The sequence below is a fragment of the Scyliorhinus canicula genome, chromosome 6 (genome assembly GCF_902713615.1).
Source record: "Scyliorhinus canicula chromosome 6, sScyCan1.1, whole genome shotgun sequence".
In the NCBI taxonomy this organism is placed as follows: Eukaryota; Metazoa; Chordata; class Chondrichthyes; order Carcharhiniformes; family Scyliorhinidae; genus Scyliorhinus; species Scyliorhinus canicula.
This window is the reverse complement of record NC_052151.1, coordinates 166079794-166096474: the sequence shown is the minus strand read 5'-3', so window position 1 is coordinate 166096474 and position 16681 is coordinate 166079794. Positions and strand designations below refer to the sequence as shown.

At 46.4% G+C, this 16681-nt stretch overlaps 1 protein-coding gene across 1 annotated transcript in view; it reads left to right on the top strand.

The window, feature by feature from the left end:
- agpat5 (1-acylglycerol-3-phosphate O-acyltransferase 5 (lysophosphatidic acid acyltransferase, epsilon)) overlaps positions 1 to 16681 on the top strand; it is a 206835-nt gene that overhangs the window by 97862 nt on the left and 92292 nt on the right. The window contains exon 5 of the mRNA XM_038800425.1: positions 3203 to 3293. Within this exon, the coding sequence (XP_038656353.1) occupies positions 3203 to 3293 (91 nt within the window). The remainder of the gene's footprint in view (positions 1 to 3202; positions 3294 to 16681) is intronic.

The following is a 16681-nucleotide window of genomic DNA, read 5'->3' as shown; positions in this document are numbered from 1 at the left end:
CCTTTTGACCATGGCCTTAGTATTCCGAGTCATCCAGGGTTCAATACTTCTACCAACCTTCCCCTTTACTCTAAGAGGAATATACTCACCCTGAACCCTAGTTAACACCCCTTTGAAAGACTCTGACTTATGAGCTGTCCCCTTGCCTGTAAACAGGCTGCCCCAATCAACTTTTGAAAGTTCCTGCCTAATACCATCAAAATTGGCCGTACCCCAATTTAGAATTTAAACTTTTGGACCAGGGCGGCATGGTAGCACAGTGATTAACGCTTGCTTCACAGCATCAGGGTCCCATGTTCGATTCCCGCTTGGGTCACTGTGCGGAGTCTGCACATTCTCCCCGTGTCTGCGTGGGTTTCTTCCAGGTGCTCCGGTTTCCTCCCACAAGTCCCTAAAGATGTGCTTGTTAGGTGAATTGGACATTCTGAATTCTCCGAGTGTGCCCGAACAGGCGTCAGAATGTGGCGACTAGGGACTTTTCACAGTAACTTCATTGTAGCGTATGCCTACTTGTGACAATAATCAAGATTATTAAAAAAGAACTATCATTCTGCATAGCTATCTTTAATCTAATGGAATTATGGTCACTGGTCCCCAAGTGATCCCTCACACTTCGTTGCCTGCCCTTCCTTATTCCCCAAGAGGAGGTCAAGTTTTGCCCCCTTTCTAGTCGGGCCATCCACACTTTGATTGAGGGATTTTTCCTGAATCCACTCGACAAATTTTTCTCTATCCAAACCCCCAATGCTATTGCTGTCCTAGTTAATGTTGGGAAAGTTGAAGTCCCCTACTATTGCCATCCTATTTTTCCGGCAGCTATCTGTAATCTCCTTGCATATTTGCTTCTCGATTTCCCGCTGACTAAATGGGGGCCTTTAGTACAGTCCTATCAAAGTGATCTAGTCCTTCTTATTCTTCAGTTCTACCCATATAGACTCAGTGGACTAATCCTTGGATATATCCTCTCTCTGTACTGCCGTGATGTTGTGCCTAATGAAAAACGGAACTCCCCTTCCTTTCTTAACTCCTGGTTTATCTTTCCTATAGCATCTGTACCCCGGAACATTGAACTGCCAGTACTGCCTCTCTTTTAGCCATGTTTCAGTAATAGCTATAATATCACAGTCCCATGAACCTAGCCATGCCCTGAGTTCATCTGTTAGGTCTCTTGCATTGAAATAAATGCAGTTCAATCTGTTTCTCTGCCTTCCACTTTTCTCCTTACTGGCTTTTGTTTCTATCCCCTCTTTACTACCCTCTGACTTCCCGCATTGGTTTCCATTCCCCCTGTCACATTTGGTTAAATGCTCTCCAAAAGCACTAGCAAACAACCGCCCTAGGATATTGGTTCCAGTCCTGCCCAGGTCCCACCTCTCCTCCCAGAACTGGTTCCAATGTCCCAAAAATCTGAACCCCTCCCTCCATCTCTCAAGCCATGCATTCACCCTGTCTATCCTGTTATTCCTGCTATGACTAGCACGTGGCACTGGTAGCAATCCTGAGATTACTACCTTTTTGAGGTCTTACTTTTTAGTTAGTTTACCTCCCAGCTCCCTAAATTCAGCATGTAGAACCTCATCCCGTTTTTTACTTACATCAGTGGTGCCTATATGCACCACAACAGCTGGCTGTTCACCCTCCCCATTTAGACATCCAGGATCCTTGCACCCGGGCGACAACATACCTTCCTGGAGTCTCGTTTGCGTCCGCATTAACACCTGTCTACTCCCCTTACAATCGAACCCCCTATCACTATAGCTCTGCCACTTTTTCCTATCTTCCTGCGCAGCAGAGCCAACCACGGTGCCATGAACCTGGCTGCTGCTGCCTTCCCCTGGTGAGCAATCTCCCCAACAGTTCCAAACCGGTATACCTGTTTTGGAGGGAGATGACCGCAGGCAACCCCTGCATTGCCTTCCTCCTCTTCCTCTGTCTGTAGGTCACGCATTCCCTATCTCCCTTAGTACAGGGTATCTGCGGTGTGACCAACCCGCTAAACGTGCTGTCCACAACTTATTCAGCATTGTGGATGCTCCGAAGTGAGTCCATCCGCAGCCCCATAGCGTCAAACGGTCTAACCAGAGCTGCAGCTGGACACACTACTTGCACGTGAAGGAGCCAAGGACAGTGGACATGACCCTGATCTCCACATTGCACAAGCAGAGGATGACACGGGTCTGAGATCTTCTGCCATGTCTTAACCCTTAGGTTAATTTATACTAATACAATGCCGCCCAAACAAAGATTTTTAAAAAAAAAGAAAAACTACTTACCAGTCACACTACTTACCAGATATATTCAAATTTGTCAGGTCTCCAGCTCTGCCCCTGGAGACTTACCAGTCATTTCTCTCCCTTGTAGTCTCGGCTCCCAGTTCCACCTAACCTTTAGTTTTCACCCAACCCTGAGAAGTGCCCTCTCTCGGCCAAGACAGCACTCAGTGGTTAGAACTCATTGCTATCTTTGGTTAAAACTCGTTGCTATGTTCCTAGGAGTGGATAACTCAGTTCATGTTCCCAGGGATTGCATATATTTTTGATTTTGTCCAATGAACATTATTTAGTGGGGGGTACAATGTGCCAGATGGGGACCTATGCTTTGTTAATACTGGTTCCTAACATTGCATTTTATGGAGCAAGTTAAGATCTTGGGATGGAGTGTTAGATTTGAAGGTAACAAAATATAAACATGTTTAATGATCTGAAATTCGTCCCCTAACTGCTAGAATAACATTAACAGCTAAGCATCTTGTCTTTTTTTGGATGTCCTTTGCATTTTGAGCTTTGCAATACAATCCTCAGTGGCAGGTCATTGACATCTTCAGTAAGGCACATTACTCTTCTCACCCTTCTCTCCCCCAGTCTTCAAGATACAGGGACTGTTATTTCGAATATCTGATGATCTAATTGGTTGATGTTATGGCAGAATGCGAAAAGTAGTTGAGTTTGTGCTTCAAGCACCCTACACCCCACCTCCAGTTTGTTTAATTTCTTTGGAGGTACTTGACTGCAAGCCTCTTCACCTCCAAGGGCCTGGTCCAAACTTATTCATTTCAAATATGATAGAAAGCTGTTGCACTTTGGCTATGATAAAAAAGCTAACTGTTAACCAGTATTTGCTTGTAGTATGTTTTTCAGCTACCTGTTGAAAACAGCTGAAACTAACCACTTTTAAAATGAACAATTTTTTTTTTCCTCCTCAGGCGTATCTTGTGATTTTCCCAGAAGGAACCCGTTACAACCCAGATAACCCGCAAGTGATTGCGGCAAGCCAAGCATACGCTCGTAAAGAAGGTGAGGTTGTAATTTTTCAAATATTAGAGAGAACTATGTACTGTTCCTGGACATTGATTCAATTGTTGTCTAGAGGAATGGGTAACACACTCCATTGGTTATAAGGTCTACAGGAGAAACTGGCATTGACAGATTCTGCTCCTGTTATAAGCACTAAATTGGCAGTTTCACTTGTCGGAGCCACAGGAGTAGAAGACTGAAGTGCAACATTTGTGTGTGTACGAGTTGGGGAGAGGAATCTTTTATGCTGCATCTGGCCTCTGTTCTAATTGCATCCCTCTGTTCATTGACCTACATTGGCTTCTGAGCAAGCAACACCTAGATGTTAAAATTCTCATCCTTGTTTTCAAATTTTTCCAAATCCATATCTCTATAATTCAGTCTTTATGAAGATTAAAGTCCCCCAATTGTGGTGTTACCTAAGACATAGGAGCAGAAGTATGAGATCTGGCTGATCTGATATAACCCTCAAATTTGTTTTCCTGCCTTATCCCCATAACCCTTGATTCTCTTACAGATTCAAAATCTGTCTATCCCAGCCTTGAACATACTTAACGACCCAGCCACTACAGCCCTCGACAGTAAATAATTCCACAAATTCACTACCATCTTAAGTGAAGACATTTCTCCTCATCTCAGACTTAAATGGTTGACCCCTTACTGAGATTATGCCCACCGGTCCTGAACTGTCTCACAAGGGGAAACAATCTCTCAGCATCTACCCTGCTAAGCCCCTCTTCCTATATGTCTCAATAAGGTCGCCTCTCATTCTTCTAAACACAAATGAGTACTGGCCCACCTACTTAACCCAAGAGAAAATGCTGGAAAATCTCAGCAGGTCTGGCAGCATCAGTAGGGAGAGAAAAGAGCTAACGTTTCAAGTCCAGATGACCTTTGACAAAGAGTCACCTGGACTCATAATATCAGCTCTTTTCTCTCCCTACAGTGCTGCCAGACCTGCTGAGATTTTCCAGCATTTTCTCTTTGGATCCAGATTCCAGCATCCGCAGTAATTTGCTTTTTTTTCAACCTATGTAACCTCTCCTCATGAAAATCCCCGTGATCAACCTAGTAAAGGGTGGCTGTGGTTAGCACTGCTGCTTCACAGCGTCAGGGACCCAGGTTTGATTCCAACCTTGGGTCTGGCTGTGTAGGATTTGCACATTCTCCCCATGTTTGCATGGGTTTCCTCCGGGAGCTTCGATTTCCTCCCACAGTCCAACGATGTGCAGGTTAGGTAAATTGGCCATGCTGAAATTGCTCCTTGGTGCCCAAAGGGTTAGGTGAGGCTACCGTGACAGGGTGGGGACGTGGGCCTAGGTGGGGTGCTCTTTCGGAGCGTTAGTGCAGACCAGATAGCCAAATGGCCTCCTTCTACTCTGTAGAATTCTATGAACCTTCCCTGGTCTGCCACCTGTGCCAGTATATCTTTCCTTAGATAAGGGGTTCAAAACTGTTCACAATATTCCAGGTATGTACCGTTGCACATTTTGTTTGGGTTCATGATTTATATTCTCTGACATTGCAACTACTGTTCATGGGGGGCCTGCTAACTCCTGTGTTTCCTACCCCTTGTTTATTTGTTTCACCCAAATGAATCCTATACCTTGGTTTTTCTGCTATAAAATCTTTTCTATCTAGTGTTTCATCCCAGCCTTTACTTGGGTTATTGTCTGTCCGTTTCCATTTTGCCTATCTCTTCTAAAAATCAAGTATCCTGGAATATTTAATTCCCTTTGGTCAATCTGCAGCTATGTCTCCATATTGGCTGGCGCATCAAGCACCCCCCCCCCCCTTTTTTTCCTGTCAATGCTGTTAATTCATCTGTTTCGTTGCAAATGCTTTGCAGTTTTTTCTGTTCCTTCAGCCACTTGAGCCGTATTCATTTTAAGCTCTCTGACCTTCCTGTCACAATCTACTCTCATGTTCCCGAATTGCTGCATTGCTTTACAGCCGTAACATTTCTTTTGCTGGGGCTGAATTTGACCTTTCCTGTATCCTCTCACCAATACCCCATCTCCACTCATTAGTTTAAAGCCATTCCACTGCCCTAGTTATTCAGTTTGCAGGACACTGTCTCCTGGTTTAAGTTGAGCTTGTCACAAAGCAACTGCTCCCTCTTTCCTCATTACTGCTCGCATTCAAAGTATCGTCTTGCATTTTTGACTTTGTCTATATGTATCTGTTTCTGGAACCTACCTCTTAATTCACCTGAGGAAGGAGCAGTGCTCCGAAAGCTAGTGATGTGAAACAAACCTGTTGGACTTTAACTTGGTGTTGTAAGATTTCTTACTGTGCTCACCCCAGTCTAACGCCGGCATCTCCACATCATCTCATTACTGCTGCCAGTGGCAAACTAATCTCCCGCGCCACTTTCAATGAGACATTTAAGCTACAAATCTATTTGTTAATTTGTGCATCGCTCAAGTAACAATCTAGAGACTGCCTGTCCAGTTCTGCTTTTTAATTTCAGCCCTAACTCCTCAAACACTCATTGACACAACTAGGAATTAGGTTGTCACGTCATTTGGTTCTTTCTGGACCTTGACAACCCTCTCTCATCTAACTAATTTTCTGGCCGTAGGATGATGCCCTTGGCACTGGATGGGCAGTACAGTCTTTGGAGCTACCGATGTGCCTTGCCATGCTAGCTTAACACCTTGCTCTCATGTCCATATGTCCATTCTTGGCCTGCTGCAGTGCTTCAGTGAAGCTCGGCGCAAGCTGGAGGAACAGCATCTCGTCTTCGGTTAGGCGTGTTGCAGCCCATGGTACTCTCTGAGTTCAGTAGCTTTAGATTGTGAACTTTCTCCTCCATCTTAAACCCTTTTTTTTTTCTTTTTAATTTAAAGTACCCAGTTCGTTTTTTTTCCGCCCCAATTAAGGGGCAATTTAGCATGGCCAATCCACCTACTCTGCACATCTTTGGATTGTGGGGGCAAGAATGTGCTAACTGCACACGGACCATGACCCAGGGCCACCCGGGTCCTCTGCCCCATGAGGCAGCAGTGCTAACCACTGCGCCACCGTGCCACCTTATTCAGCATTTTATTTAAAATATCCAATATACGTATTGCTCCATGCAAACACACCCTTCCGCTCCCTCACCAGGCCAATTGCCTTGTCCGTAAAGTTGCTAATTCTTTTGCAATCTTTCACAGCTACACTTCAATATCTAACACATTCTCCCTCTTTCAATTCCAACGAAGAACCAAAGGAACTTGAAAGGTTAACGCTGTTTTCTTCCTTACCAGTGCTGCCAGGCCTGCTGAGGTTTCCCAGAATCATCCTCCTTTCAGATTCCATCATCTGCAGTATTTTGCTTATTTAATTTTAACAGCCTTTCTGGATGGCTGCAATCAGTGGAAACACGCCATACTCATTATTTCAGTCTGGATGTGTAAGCAGGACCCTGGTTCTAGCTTGAAGAATTTGAAGCCAGGGTTGGGTTAATGATCACGGAAACGATTTAGTCAATTTACCTTGAACTTAAAATTCCTCTACTTTAGCTGGTTTGGCTGATTTCAAGTGAATAGTGGAAATTCCAGGCGCTAGTACATTTCTTGCAATAATGCCCTCTTAAATTTGCCTACCAATAGAATCTATCGTAAACCCATTTTTTTTTCTTTTTAATTTAAAGTACCCAGTTCGTTTTTTTCCGCCCCAATTAAGGGGCAATTTAGCGTGGCCAATCCACCTCCTCTGCACATCTTTGGATTGTGGGGGCGAGAATGTGCTAACTGCATCTAGAATCTAATAATTTGTATTTATCTTGTTAATTTCAATATGTCAGTCTTGTGTGATATAGCTCTAGTTCCATGCTGGTACAGAAATTGTATGCTGGTACATTCGCATTGTCTTTTTTTTTTGAAGGCTGTTTTATCTCTTTTTACCGTTCAAGAACAATGCAAGTTGTAGTTATTTTATGCAGTTACAGTTTTTCTTTATTCAAACTGTCTTGGTAGTCATTCCAAATTCCCATTTTCTCGCATCTCCACCCACCTGAAGGGATCTGTACATTGACATATCTAGATCCCTTGGTTCCCTCACTGCATTGAGAAGTTTGCCTTTTCAGATATTTTTTGATTCTTGAATTTTTATTTCCAAATTACTTACTTTGCCTACTTCTCCTTTAACTCTTCTTATCTACCCATTCCCCTAAATTGTTAATATTCTCCTCTAGTTTCCTGTCCTCTCCCTGACAGTTTTCTAATGCTTCTAGTTTGGTATAAGAAAACTTTAATATCCACCCTACACTGTCGAGACTCAGAACCACCCCCACCCCCAGAATCTTACATATTACATCCGGAAATACCTTCCAGAACTCCCTCAGCTTCGGACAAGTGCACATGATTCGCCGGCCCTCCCGCACACAGCCCACACCTATCTTCCCCTCCAAGAAGAACCGGCTCATCCGGGATACCATCATGTGGGCTGTGTGCACCACCTTAAATTGGATGAAGCTTAACTGCGAACATGACGAGAAAACATTCATTCTCCGCAAGACTTCCCTCCACACACCGGCCCACAACTCCTCCTCCCACTTGCGTGAATCTCCTCCAAAGAAGCGCCCTCTATCTTCATCAGCTCCCCATACATATCCACCACTTTACCCTCCCCAATGTCATCCTGGGACAGTAATTTATCCTGCAGCACTGGGGGCGGCAGCGCCGGAAAGGACAAAGCCTCCTTCCTGTCAAAGCCCCTAGCTTGCAGATACTTAAACCTATTCCCCTTTAAGGGCGGCATGTGGCGCAGTGGTTAGCACTGGGACTACGGTGCTGAGGACCCGGGTTCGAATCCCGGCCCTGGGCCACTGTCCTTGTGGAGTTTGCACATTCTCCCAGTGTCTGCGTGGGTTTCACCCCTCCCCAGCCCAAAGATGTGCTGGTTAGTTGGATTGGACATGCTAAATTGCCCCTTCATTGGAAAAAAAAAAAATTGGGTACTCTAAATTTTTTTTTTAAAATGTTCCCCTTTGGTAACGGTTATGTCTCCTCGAGTTCCTCCACACCCGCAAACTTTTCTCCCACGAACAAATCCCTGAAGTACTCTATCCCCACTTGCTGCCACACCCGGAACCTTGCATCTAACCCTGCCAGCGCAAACCTGCAAATCGGTGCCCTCAACGACATACCTTCCAGTCAAAGTACTCTCTACACTGTTTCCAAACACTTGATGGCGAAACCACCACCCGGCTCGTGGAGTACCGAACCGGTGTTAACAGAAGGACCAGCCACGCCAACGAATCCCGCAAATGAATAAAGGAAAAAAAAAATTGGGAACACCTTGCTTTTCCCCATATTCAATTTATTTCCAAAATACGGCCAAACTCATCCAGGGTCCCCATGACCCTATCAAAACTCCCAATCGGGTCCGAAATGTACAACAGGAGGTCATCTGCAGACAAAGACACCGTTGCCCACTCAATTCAACTCCATCCCCTCGACGTCATAACCGCCATTGCCAATGCTTCTATCGCCAAGACAAAAAAACGTGGGGAGAGCTGATCCCCTTGTCTTGTCCCCTGGTATAGACCAAAGTACTCTTTGTCCGAACACTAGCCTTGGGTGCCTTGTACCAACCCAATCCGCAAACCCCTATCCAAACCCAAACCGACCCAACACCTCCAACAGATATGCCCATTCAACCCGATCGAACACTTTCTCCACGTCCATTGCCTCCACCATTTACACTTCCCAACCTTCCGAGGGCATCAAAATGACATTCAGCAGCAGCCTCATATTTGCCGACAGCTGCCGCCCCTTCACGAACCCTGTCTGGTCCTCTCCTGTCACCCTGGCACACAATTCTCCATCTGCGACGCCAACACCTTCCTCAACAACTTTAAGTCTACATTCAACAGTGAAATTGGGAGGTATGATGCACACTGCTCCGGGTCTTTACCCTTTAAAATGAGCGATTTATAGAAGTCTGCAAAAGTGGGGGGGGGGGGGGTGTTCCCCCCTTGAGCATTATACACCCCAATGAGCAAGGAGGCCCCAGCTCCAACCCAAACGTCTAATAAAGCTCAGCTGGAAAGCCTTCTGGACCGGGGGCCTTTCCCACCTGCATCGAACCCCACACAGTCCATCACCTCCCTAACCCCAATCTGTGCCCCCGACCCCTGTACCTTCGCCTTCTCAACTTTCTGGAACTTCAGTCCATCCAAGAACCGCCTGAAGTCTTCATCCTCAACTGGAGTCTCCGACTCGTACAACCTCCGATTGAAGACCTCAAAGACCTAATTCACCCACTCTGGCTCCGATACCACCGTGCCCCTCCCATCCCGCACCCTTCCAATCTCTCTTGCCACCGTCTGCTTCCTCAAACTGATATGCAAGTATCCTGCTCGCTTTCTCCTCTTACTCATAAACCGCCCCTCTGGCCCCTTGCAACTGCCCTACCGCCTTCCCAGTGGATACCATCCAAAACTAATTTGGAGCCTCTGCCTCTCCGTTGGTAACACCTCATCAGGCACCACCGAATATCTCTGTTCCACACTCAGGATGTCCTCAACCAACCTCAGCCTCTCTGTCCTTTCCACTCTCTCCCTGTCCGCTGCAATAGATATGAATTTTCCCCTTACTACCTCTTTTAGCACCTCCCACAACCTCGTGACCTCCCCTGTTTTGTTCAGCCCCACATAGTTTTGAATGGCCACCCTCTCGCATACCCACTTGTCCGCCAGTGATCCCACATCCAACCTCCACTACGGCCGTTGAGCCTCTCCACTGCATCACTCGCAGATCCACCCAGTTGCCCCCTCCCCCAATACACTATAAAATCCATCGCCTAAGCCGAAACTTTCAGGGACTTTCAGGGACCTATGACACGGTCGGTCTGATCTAGGATCCAGAACCGTGGTGAAATGTCCCCTTATAACCAGCCGATGCATATCCAGGTCCAGAATCTTCCCTAAGACCACTTCAGAAAATCCACGTCATCCCAATTTGGGGCATAAATATTCAATGGCACCACAGACTCTAACCTCCCACTAGCCATCACAAACCTGCCCCCAGGATCGGATACAATCCTACCGACCTCAAAGGCCATGCTCTTCTTAACCAGCACCGCAACCCCCCTCGTCTTCAGATCCAGCTCCATATGGAACACCTGCCGCACCCAACCCTTCCTCAGCCTCGCCTGGTGCCCCAACTTCAGGCGGTTCTCCTGAAGAAATGCGCCTTCTCTTATCCAACTGCACCACCTCTTGTGCCAGCATCCGGCTCAACTCCCCCCTCCCCCAATCCCTCCTCCCTTCGATCCCCCACTTCACTACCGTTAACTAACCAACCAGTTAGCATGATGGCCTCCGCCCAAGGCCTCAGACTGCCCCCCCTCCCCACAGCTGACCTTCCCACAACCAGAACAAACAGAAATGGAAGTACACTCACCCACTCCACACCAATATTCATTGAATATACCAATCCGCCCATCGTGTGAACCCGCATTCCCACTTTAACATCTCCAAAGTTCAGTGTCCTCACACACCTCCCAGCCATGGTCTCTCATAAATTCAATCGCCTGCTCTAGCGTATCAAAATGAGACTCCAATTATGGTGTGTGATGCACAGAAAAACAGGGTACAACACCCCAAACTTCACCCCTTCTTATAGAGCATTGATCTGATTATAACCAGCCCACCACTTGTCCAGCTCCGCACCCAGGTCCTAGTATATTCTCAGCATGTTTCCTTCCCAGGTGCACTTTTTTATCTGCCTCGCCCATTTCATTATCTTCTCCTTGTCGAGAAAATGATGCAGCCCCACCACCGTTTCCCGAAGGTGGCTCCACGGCCTTCAGCTTCTTCCGGGGGTTGGTGGTCAAAGTTGCCCTTCCCCGCCAACTTCTGGGCGGCACTGTCACAGTAGCACTGTGGTTAGCACTGTCGTTTCACTGTGCCAGGGACCTTGGTTCAATTCCTGGCTTGGGACACTGTCTGTGCGGAGTCTGCGTGTTCTGCCTGGGTTTCCTTCCTCAAGTCCCGAAAGACGTGCTGTCTCCCTCCATGTACCAGAACAGGTGCCAGAATGTGGCGACTAGGAGGTTTTCACAGTAACTTTGCACTTCTCCAGCATATCCGTCATATACTTTGCGGCCTGCATTCCTTCAGTTTCCTCGGGGTTTGTTCCACAACCTGGAGATTCTGCCTCCTAGAACGGTTTTCGAGGTCCTCTACCTCCTCCCTCAGCCTCTTATGACTATCCGTCACAAGCACCATCTCTGCGTTAAAAACGAGGCCAGCCAGTCCTCGTGCTCCCCCATCGATTTCTCCACCTTCTCAAGTGCCAGACCCTGCACCACCAGCCAGTGCTCCACTCTCTAGATAGCTGCCATGAACGGCTCCATCACATTTGCCAGGTCCTGTATGGCCTCCTTCCTAAGTTTAAAAACTTCACAAGCTGTTCGGTAGACAACTGGGCAGGCAACGATGCCCCAGCGTCCTCCACCATCTTCTCTGTGTTGCACCTCAAATATACTCACGGTCAAGCTACTGCTTGTTAAACTCTTCGTCTGGATAGCCATAAACCGGCCCCACCAGTGGAGTATTGCAATCACTCAGTGCTCAAGCACCTTACACCAGCAAACACCCCGTTAATCGGGTGGGAAGGACCAAAACATTTCACCTCGAGTGGGAGTCACCAAATGTGTTGCCATCCACTCCACAGCCGCCGCCAGAAGTCTACTGCCTGCCTTTCAGCCATGTTTCTCAACTACAAATCCTATTTATGCTGTTTTCTCACCTTTTATTACGCACCACTTTTTTTATCAACTGCTTTCCAGAAGTCCAGATGAACTTTATTGTGTATTTTTGGGGCGGCACTATGGTACTGCTGCCTCACAGCTCCAGTGACCCAGGTTCCATTCCGGCCTCAGGTGACTGTGTCCCCGTTTATGCATAGGTTGCCTCCGGGTACTCTGGTTCCGTCCCATAGTCCAAAGATGTGCAGGTTAGGTGGATTGGCCATGCTACATTGTCCGTTACTATCCAAAAGCTTAGGTGGAGTCACCGGGACAAGGTGGAGGCGTGGGCTTAAGTAGGGTGCTGTTTTGAATGTTGGTGCAGACTCAATGGGCCGAATGCCTCCTGCACTGTAAATTCTGTGATTTCATTCTTCTGTATTTTCCATAATTTCCTCAAAATTGAACATTATCTGCTCCATGTTGACTGTGATCTGACCTTTATAAATGTTTGTTTATTTGATCACTAATTATCTCTGTTAATTTTCCCACTCAATGTAGCCTCTGACATTCCTCTTCGAATATTCATTCAATTATTTTTTTGTATGAAATTATTTTTATGCTGATCATGCTGATTTATGCTGCCTCCCATCCATTGATTCCATCTACACCTCCCGCTGCCGGGGGAAAGCGGGCAGCATGATCAAGGATCCCTCCCACCCGGCTTACTCACTTTTCCAACTTCTTCCATCGGGCAGGAGATTCAGAAGTCTGAGAACTCCAATTATGGTGTGTGATGCACAGAAAAACAGGGTACAACACCCCAAACTTCACCCCTTCTTATAGAGCATTGATCTGATTATAACCAGCCCACCACTTGTCCAGCTCCGCACCCAGGTCCTAGTATATTCTCAGCATGTTTCCTTCCCAGGTGCACTTTTTTATCTGCCTCGCCCATTTCATTATCTTCTCCTTGTCGAGAAAATGATGCAGCCCCACCACCGTTTCCCGAAGGTGGCTCCACGGCCTTCAGCTTCTTCCGGGGGTTGGTGGTCAAAGTTGCCCTTCCCCGCCAACTTCTGGGCGGCACTGTCACAGTAGCACTGTGGTTAGCACTGTCGTTTCACTGTGCCAGGGACCTTGGTTCAATTCCTGGCTTGGGACACTGTCTGTGCGGAGTCTGCGTGTTCTGCCTGGGTTTCCTTCCTCAAGTCCCGAAAGACGTGCTGTCTCCCTCCATGTACCAGAACAGGTGCCAGAATGTGGCGACTAGGAGGTTTTCACAGTAACTTTGCACTTCTCCAGCATATCCGTCATATACTTTGCGGCCTGCATTCCTTCAGTTTCCTCGGGGTTTGTTCCACAACCTGGAGATTCTGCCTCCTAGAACGGTTTTCGAGGTCCTCTACCTCCTCCCTCAGCCTCTTATGACTATCCGTCACAAGCACCATCTCTGCGTTAAAAACGAGGCCAGCCAGTCCTCGTGCTCCCCCATCGATTTCTCCACCTTCTCAAGTGCCAGACCCTGCACCACCAGCCAGTGCTCCACTCTCTAGATAGCTGCCATGAACGGCTCCATCACATTTGCCAGGTCCTGTATGGCCTCCTTCCTAAGTTTAAAAACTTCACAAGCTGTTCGGTAGACAACTGGGCAGGCAACGATGCCCCAGCGTCCTCCACCATCTTCTCTGTGTTGCACCTCAAATATACTCACGGTCAAGCTACTGCTTGTTAAACTCTTCGTCTGGATAGCCATAAACCGGCCCCACCAGTGGAGTATTGCAATCACTCAGTGCTCAAGCACCTTACACCAGCAAACACCCCGTTAATCGGGTGGGAAGGACCAAAACATTTCACCTCGAGTGGGAGTCACCAAATGTGTTGCCATCCACTCCACAGCCGCCGCCAGAAGTCTACTGCCTGCCTTTCAGCCATGTTTCTCAACTACAAATCCTATTTATGCTGTTTTCTCACCTTTTATTACGCACCACTTTTTTTATCAACTGCTTTCCAGAAGTCCAGATGAACTTTATTGTGTATTTTTGGGGCGGCACTATGGTACTGCTGCCTCACAGCTCCAGTGACCCAGGTTCCATTCCGGCCTCAGGTGACTGTGTCCCCGTTTATGCATAGGTTGCCTCCGGGTACTCTGGTTCCGTCCCATAGTCCAAAGATGTGCAGGTTAGGTGGATTGGCCATGCTACATTGTCCGTTACTATCCAAAAGCTTAGGTGGAGTCACCGGGACAAGGTGGAGGCGTGGGCTTAAGTAGGGTGCTGTTTTGAATGTTGGTGCAGACTCAATGGGCCGAATGCCTCCTGCACTGTAAATTCTGTGATTTCATTCTTCTGTATTTTCCATAATTTCCTCAAAATTGAACATTATCTGCTCCATGTTGACTGTGATCTGACCTTTATAAATGTTTGTTTATTTGATCACTAATTATCTCTGTTAATTTTCCCACTCAATGTAGCCTCTGACATTCCTCTTCGAATATTCATTCAATTATTTTTTTGTATGAAATTATTTTTATGCTGATCATGCTGATTTATGCTGCCTCCCATCCATTGATTCCATCTACACCTCCCGCTGCCGGGGGAAAGCGGGCAGCATGATCAAGGATCCCTCCCACCCGGCTTACTCACTTTTCCAACTTCTTCCATCGGGCAGGAGATTCAGAAGTCTGAGAACACGCACGAACAGACTCAAAAACAGCTTCCCCACTGTCTCCAGACTCCTAAATGACCCTCTTATTGACTGACCTCATTAACACTACACCCTGTATGCTTCAACCGATGCCAATGCTTATGTAGTTACATTGTATATCTTGTGTTGCCCTATTATGTATTCAGGTATTTTCTTGAATTTTGTTTAATTCCCTTTTCTTCCATGTACTGAATGATCTGTTGAGCTGCTTGCACAAAAATACTTTTCACTGTACCTCGGTACATGTGACAATAAACAAATCCAATCCAATCCAATCCAATGGTACAGCAATGGCCTACTTAAAGAAAACTTCAAACACACTTTTAGCGATTTATACCTTATTACCAATTTACAGCTGGTGGAAATTACCTTTCACTATTTATCTCCCAGCAGTTCTTAATCTCAAACCCCTAATTTTCCATATTCCAATGAACTCATTCACATTTTTCCCAATTTCCCTGTCAGCTAGAACCTCCCTTCCCTTGTCTTGGCTTGATGAATCTTCACTTTATTACACACCTCTAAATCCTTCCTCGGTGCTGCAACTGTAACCTGAATTATCTGCACATTCTCCATTCTAATTCAATTTCACTTATCATTCACCACATGCCTTCTAGTCTGTTCGGATAATATCTCATTAGTTCCTGCAACCCAGGCTAAATTTTCTTTGAAGAGCTGAATGAAAGGGTCACATGTTGGTATCGCATGATGAACTTGTGCTTCCAGAGAATAAAGAAAATTACAGAACAGGAACAGGCCATTCGGCCCTCCCAGCCTGCGCTGATCCAGATCCTTTATCTAAACCTGTCGCCTATTTTCCAAGGATCTACTTCCCTCTGTTCCCTGCCCGTTCATATATCTGTCGAGATGCATCTTAAATTATGCGATTGTGCCCGCCTCTACCACCTCTGCTGGCAAAGCGTTCCAGGCACCCACCACCCTCTGCGTAAAAAAACTTTCCACGCACATCGACTTATTCAGTGTACAGATCATCATTCAGATTTAAATATTATAAAGAACAACACAGCACAGGAACATGCCCTTCAGCCCTCCAAGTCTGTACTGGTCATGATACCAACCTTGGCCAAACCCTCAGCACTTCCTTGTGCTGTATCCCTTTACACCCATCCTATCCTTGTCAAGATGCCTTTTGAACGCAGTTAATATATCTGCCTCCACAACCTCCTCTGGCAACCTGTTCCAGGCACTCACCACCCTCTGCATAAAAAAACCTGCCTCACACATCTCTAAAGTTAAAAGGTACCTTTTCTGATTTCTAATATATTTAGAACATAGAACAGTACAGCACAGAACAGGCCCTTCGGCCCTCAATGTTGTGCCGAGCCATGATCACCCTACTCAAACCCACATATCCACCCTATACCCGTAACCCAACCCCCCCCCCCCCCCTTAACCTTACATTTATTAGGACACTACGGGCAATTTAGCATGGCCAATCCACCTAACCCACACATCTTTGGACTGTGGGAGGAAACCGGAGCACACAGGGTGAGGACGTGCAGACTCCACACAGACAGTGACCCAGCCGGGAATCGAACCTGGGACCCTGGAGCTGTGAAGCATTTATGCTAACCACCATGCTACCCTGCTGCCCCCATTTTATATCTAAACAACATTATTTGTAATGGTGCAAGTTTACTGGAGTTCAAAGCCAACAAATATTGTTTTGTTCGATGTTTATATTGATAAGTGGTACTTTTTTTTACGCTGGTGATTTGCATTTTGTTTGTTGAATTAGGAATAAAAAGTACATCCTGATCAAAGAGCTTGTGTGACAATGGATATAGACTAGCTAGTTCCTGTTTATTATGTGAACTTAAACTGTACTTGTCTTTACATCATTCAGTTTCATAACATCCTCTTCAGTTTTATCTTGGTGCTGTACTTCCCATGATGAATGAATAGAGGCAACGTTTTTATTGTTCATTGTGGAATTTCAATGCATTATTTGCTCGATGATACTGTGACGTTCATGA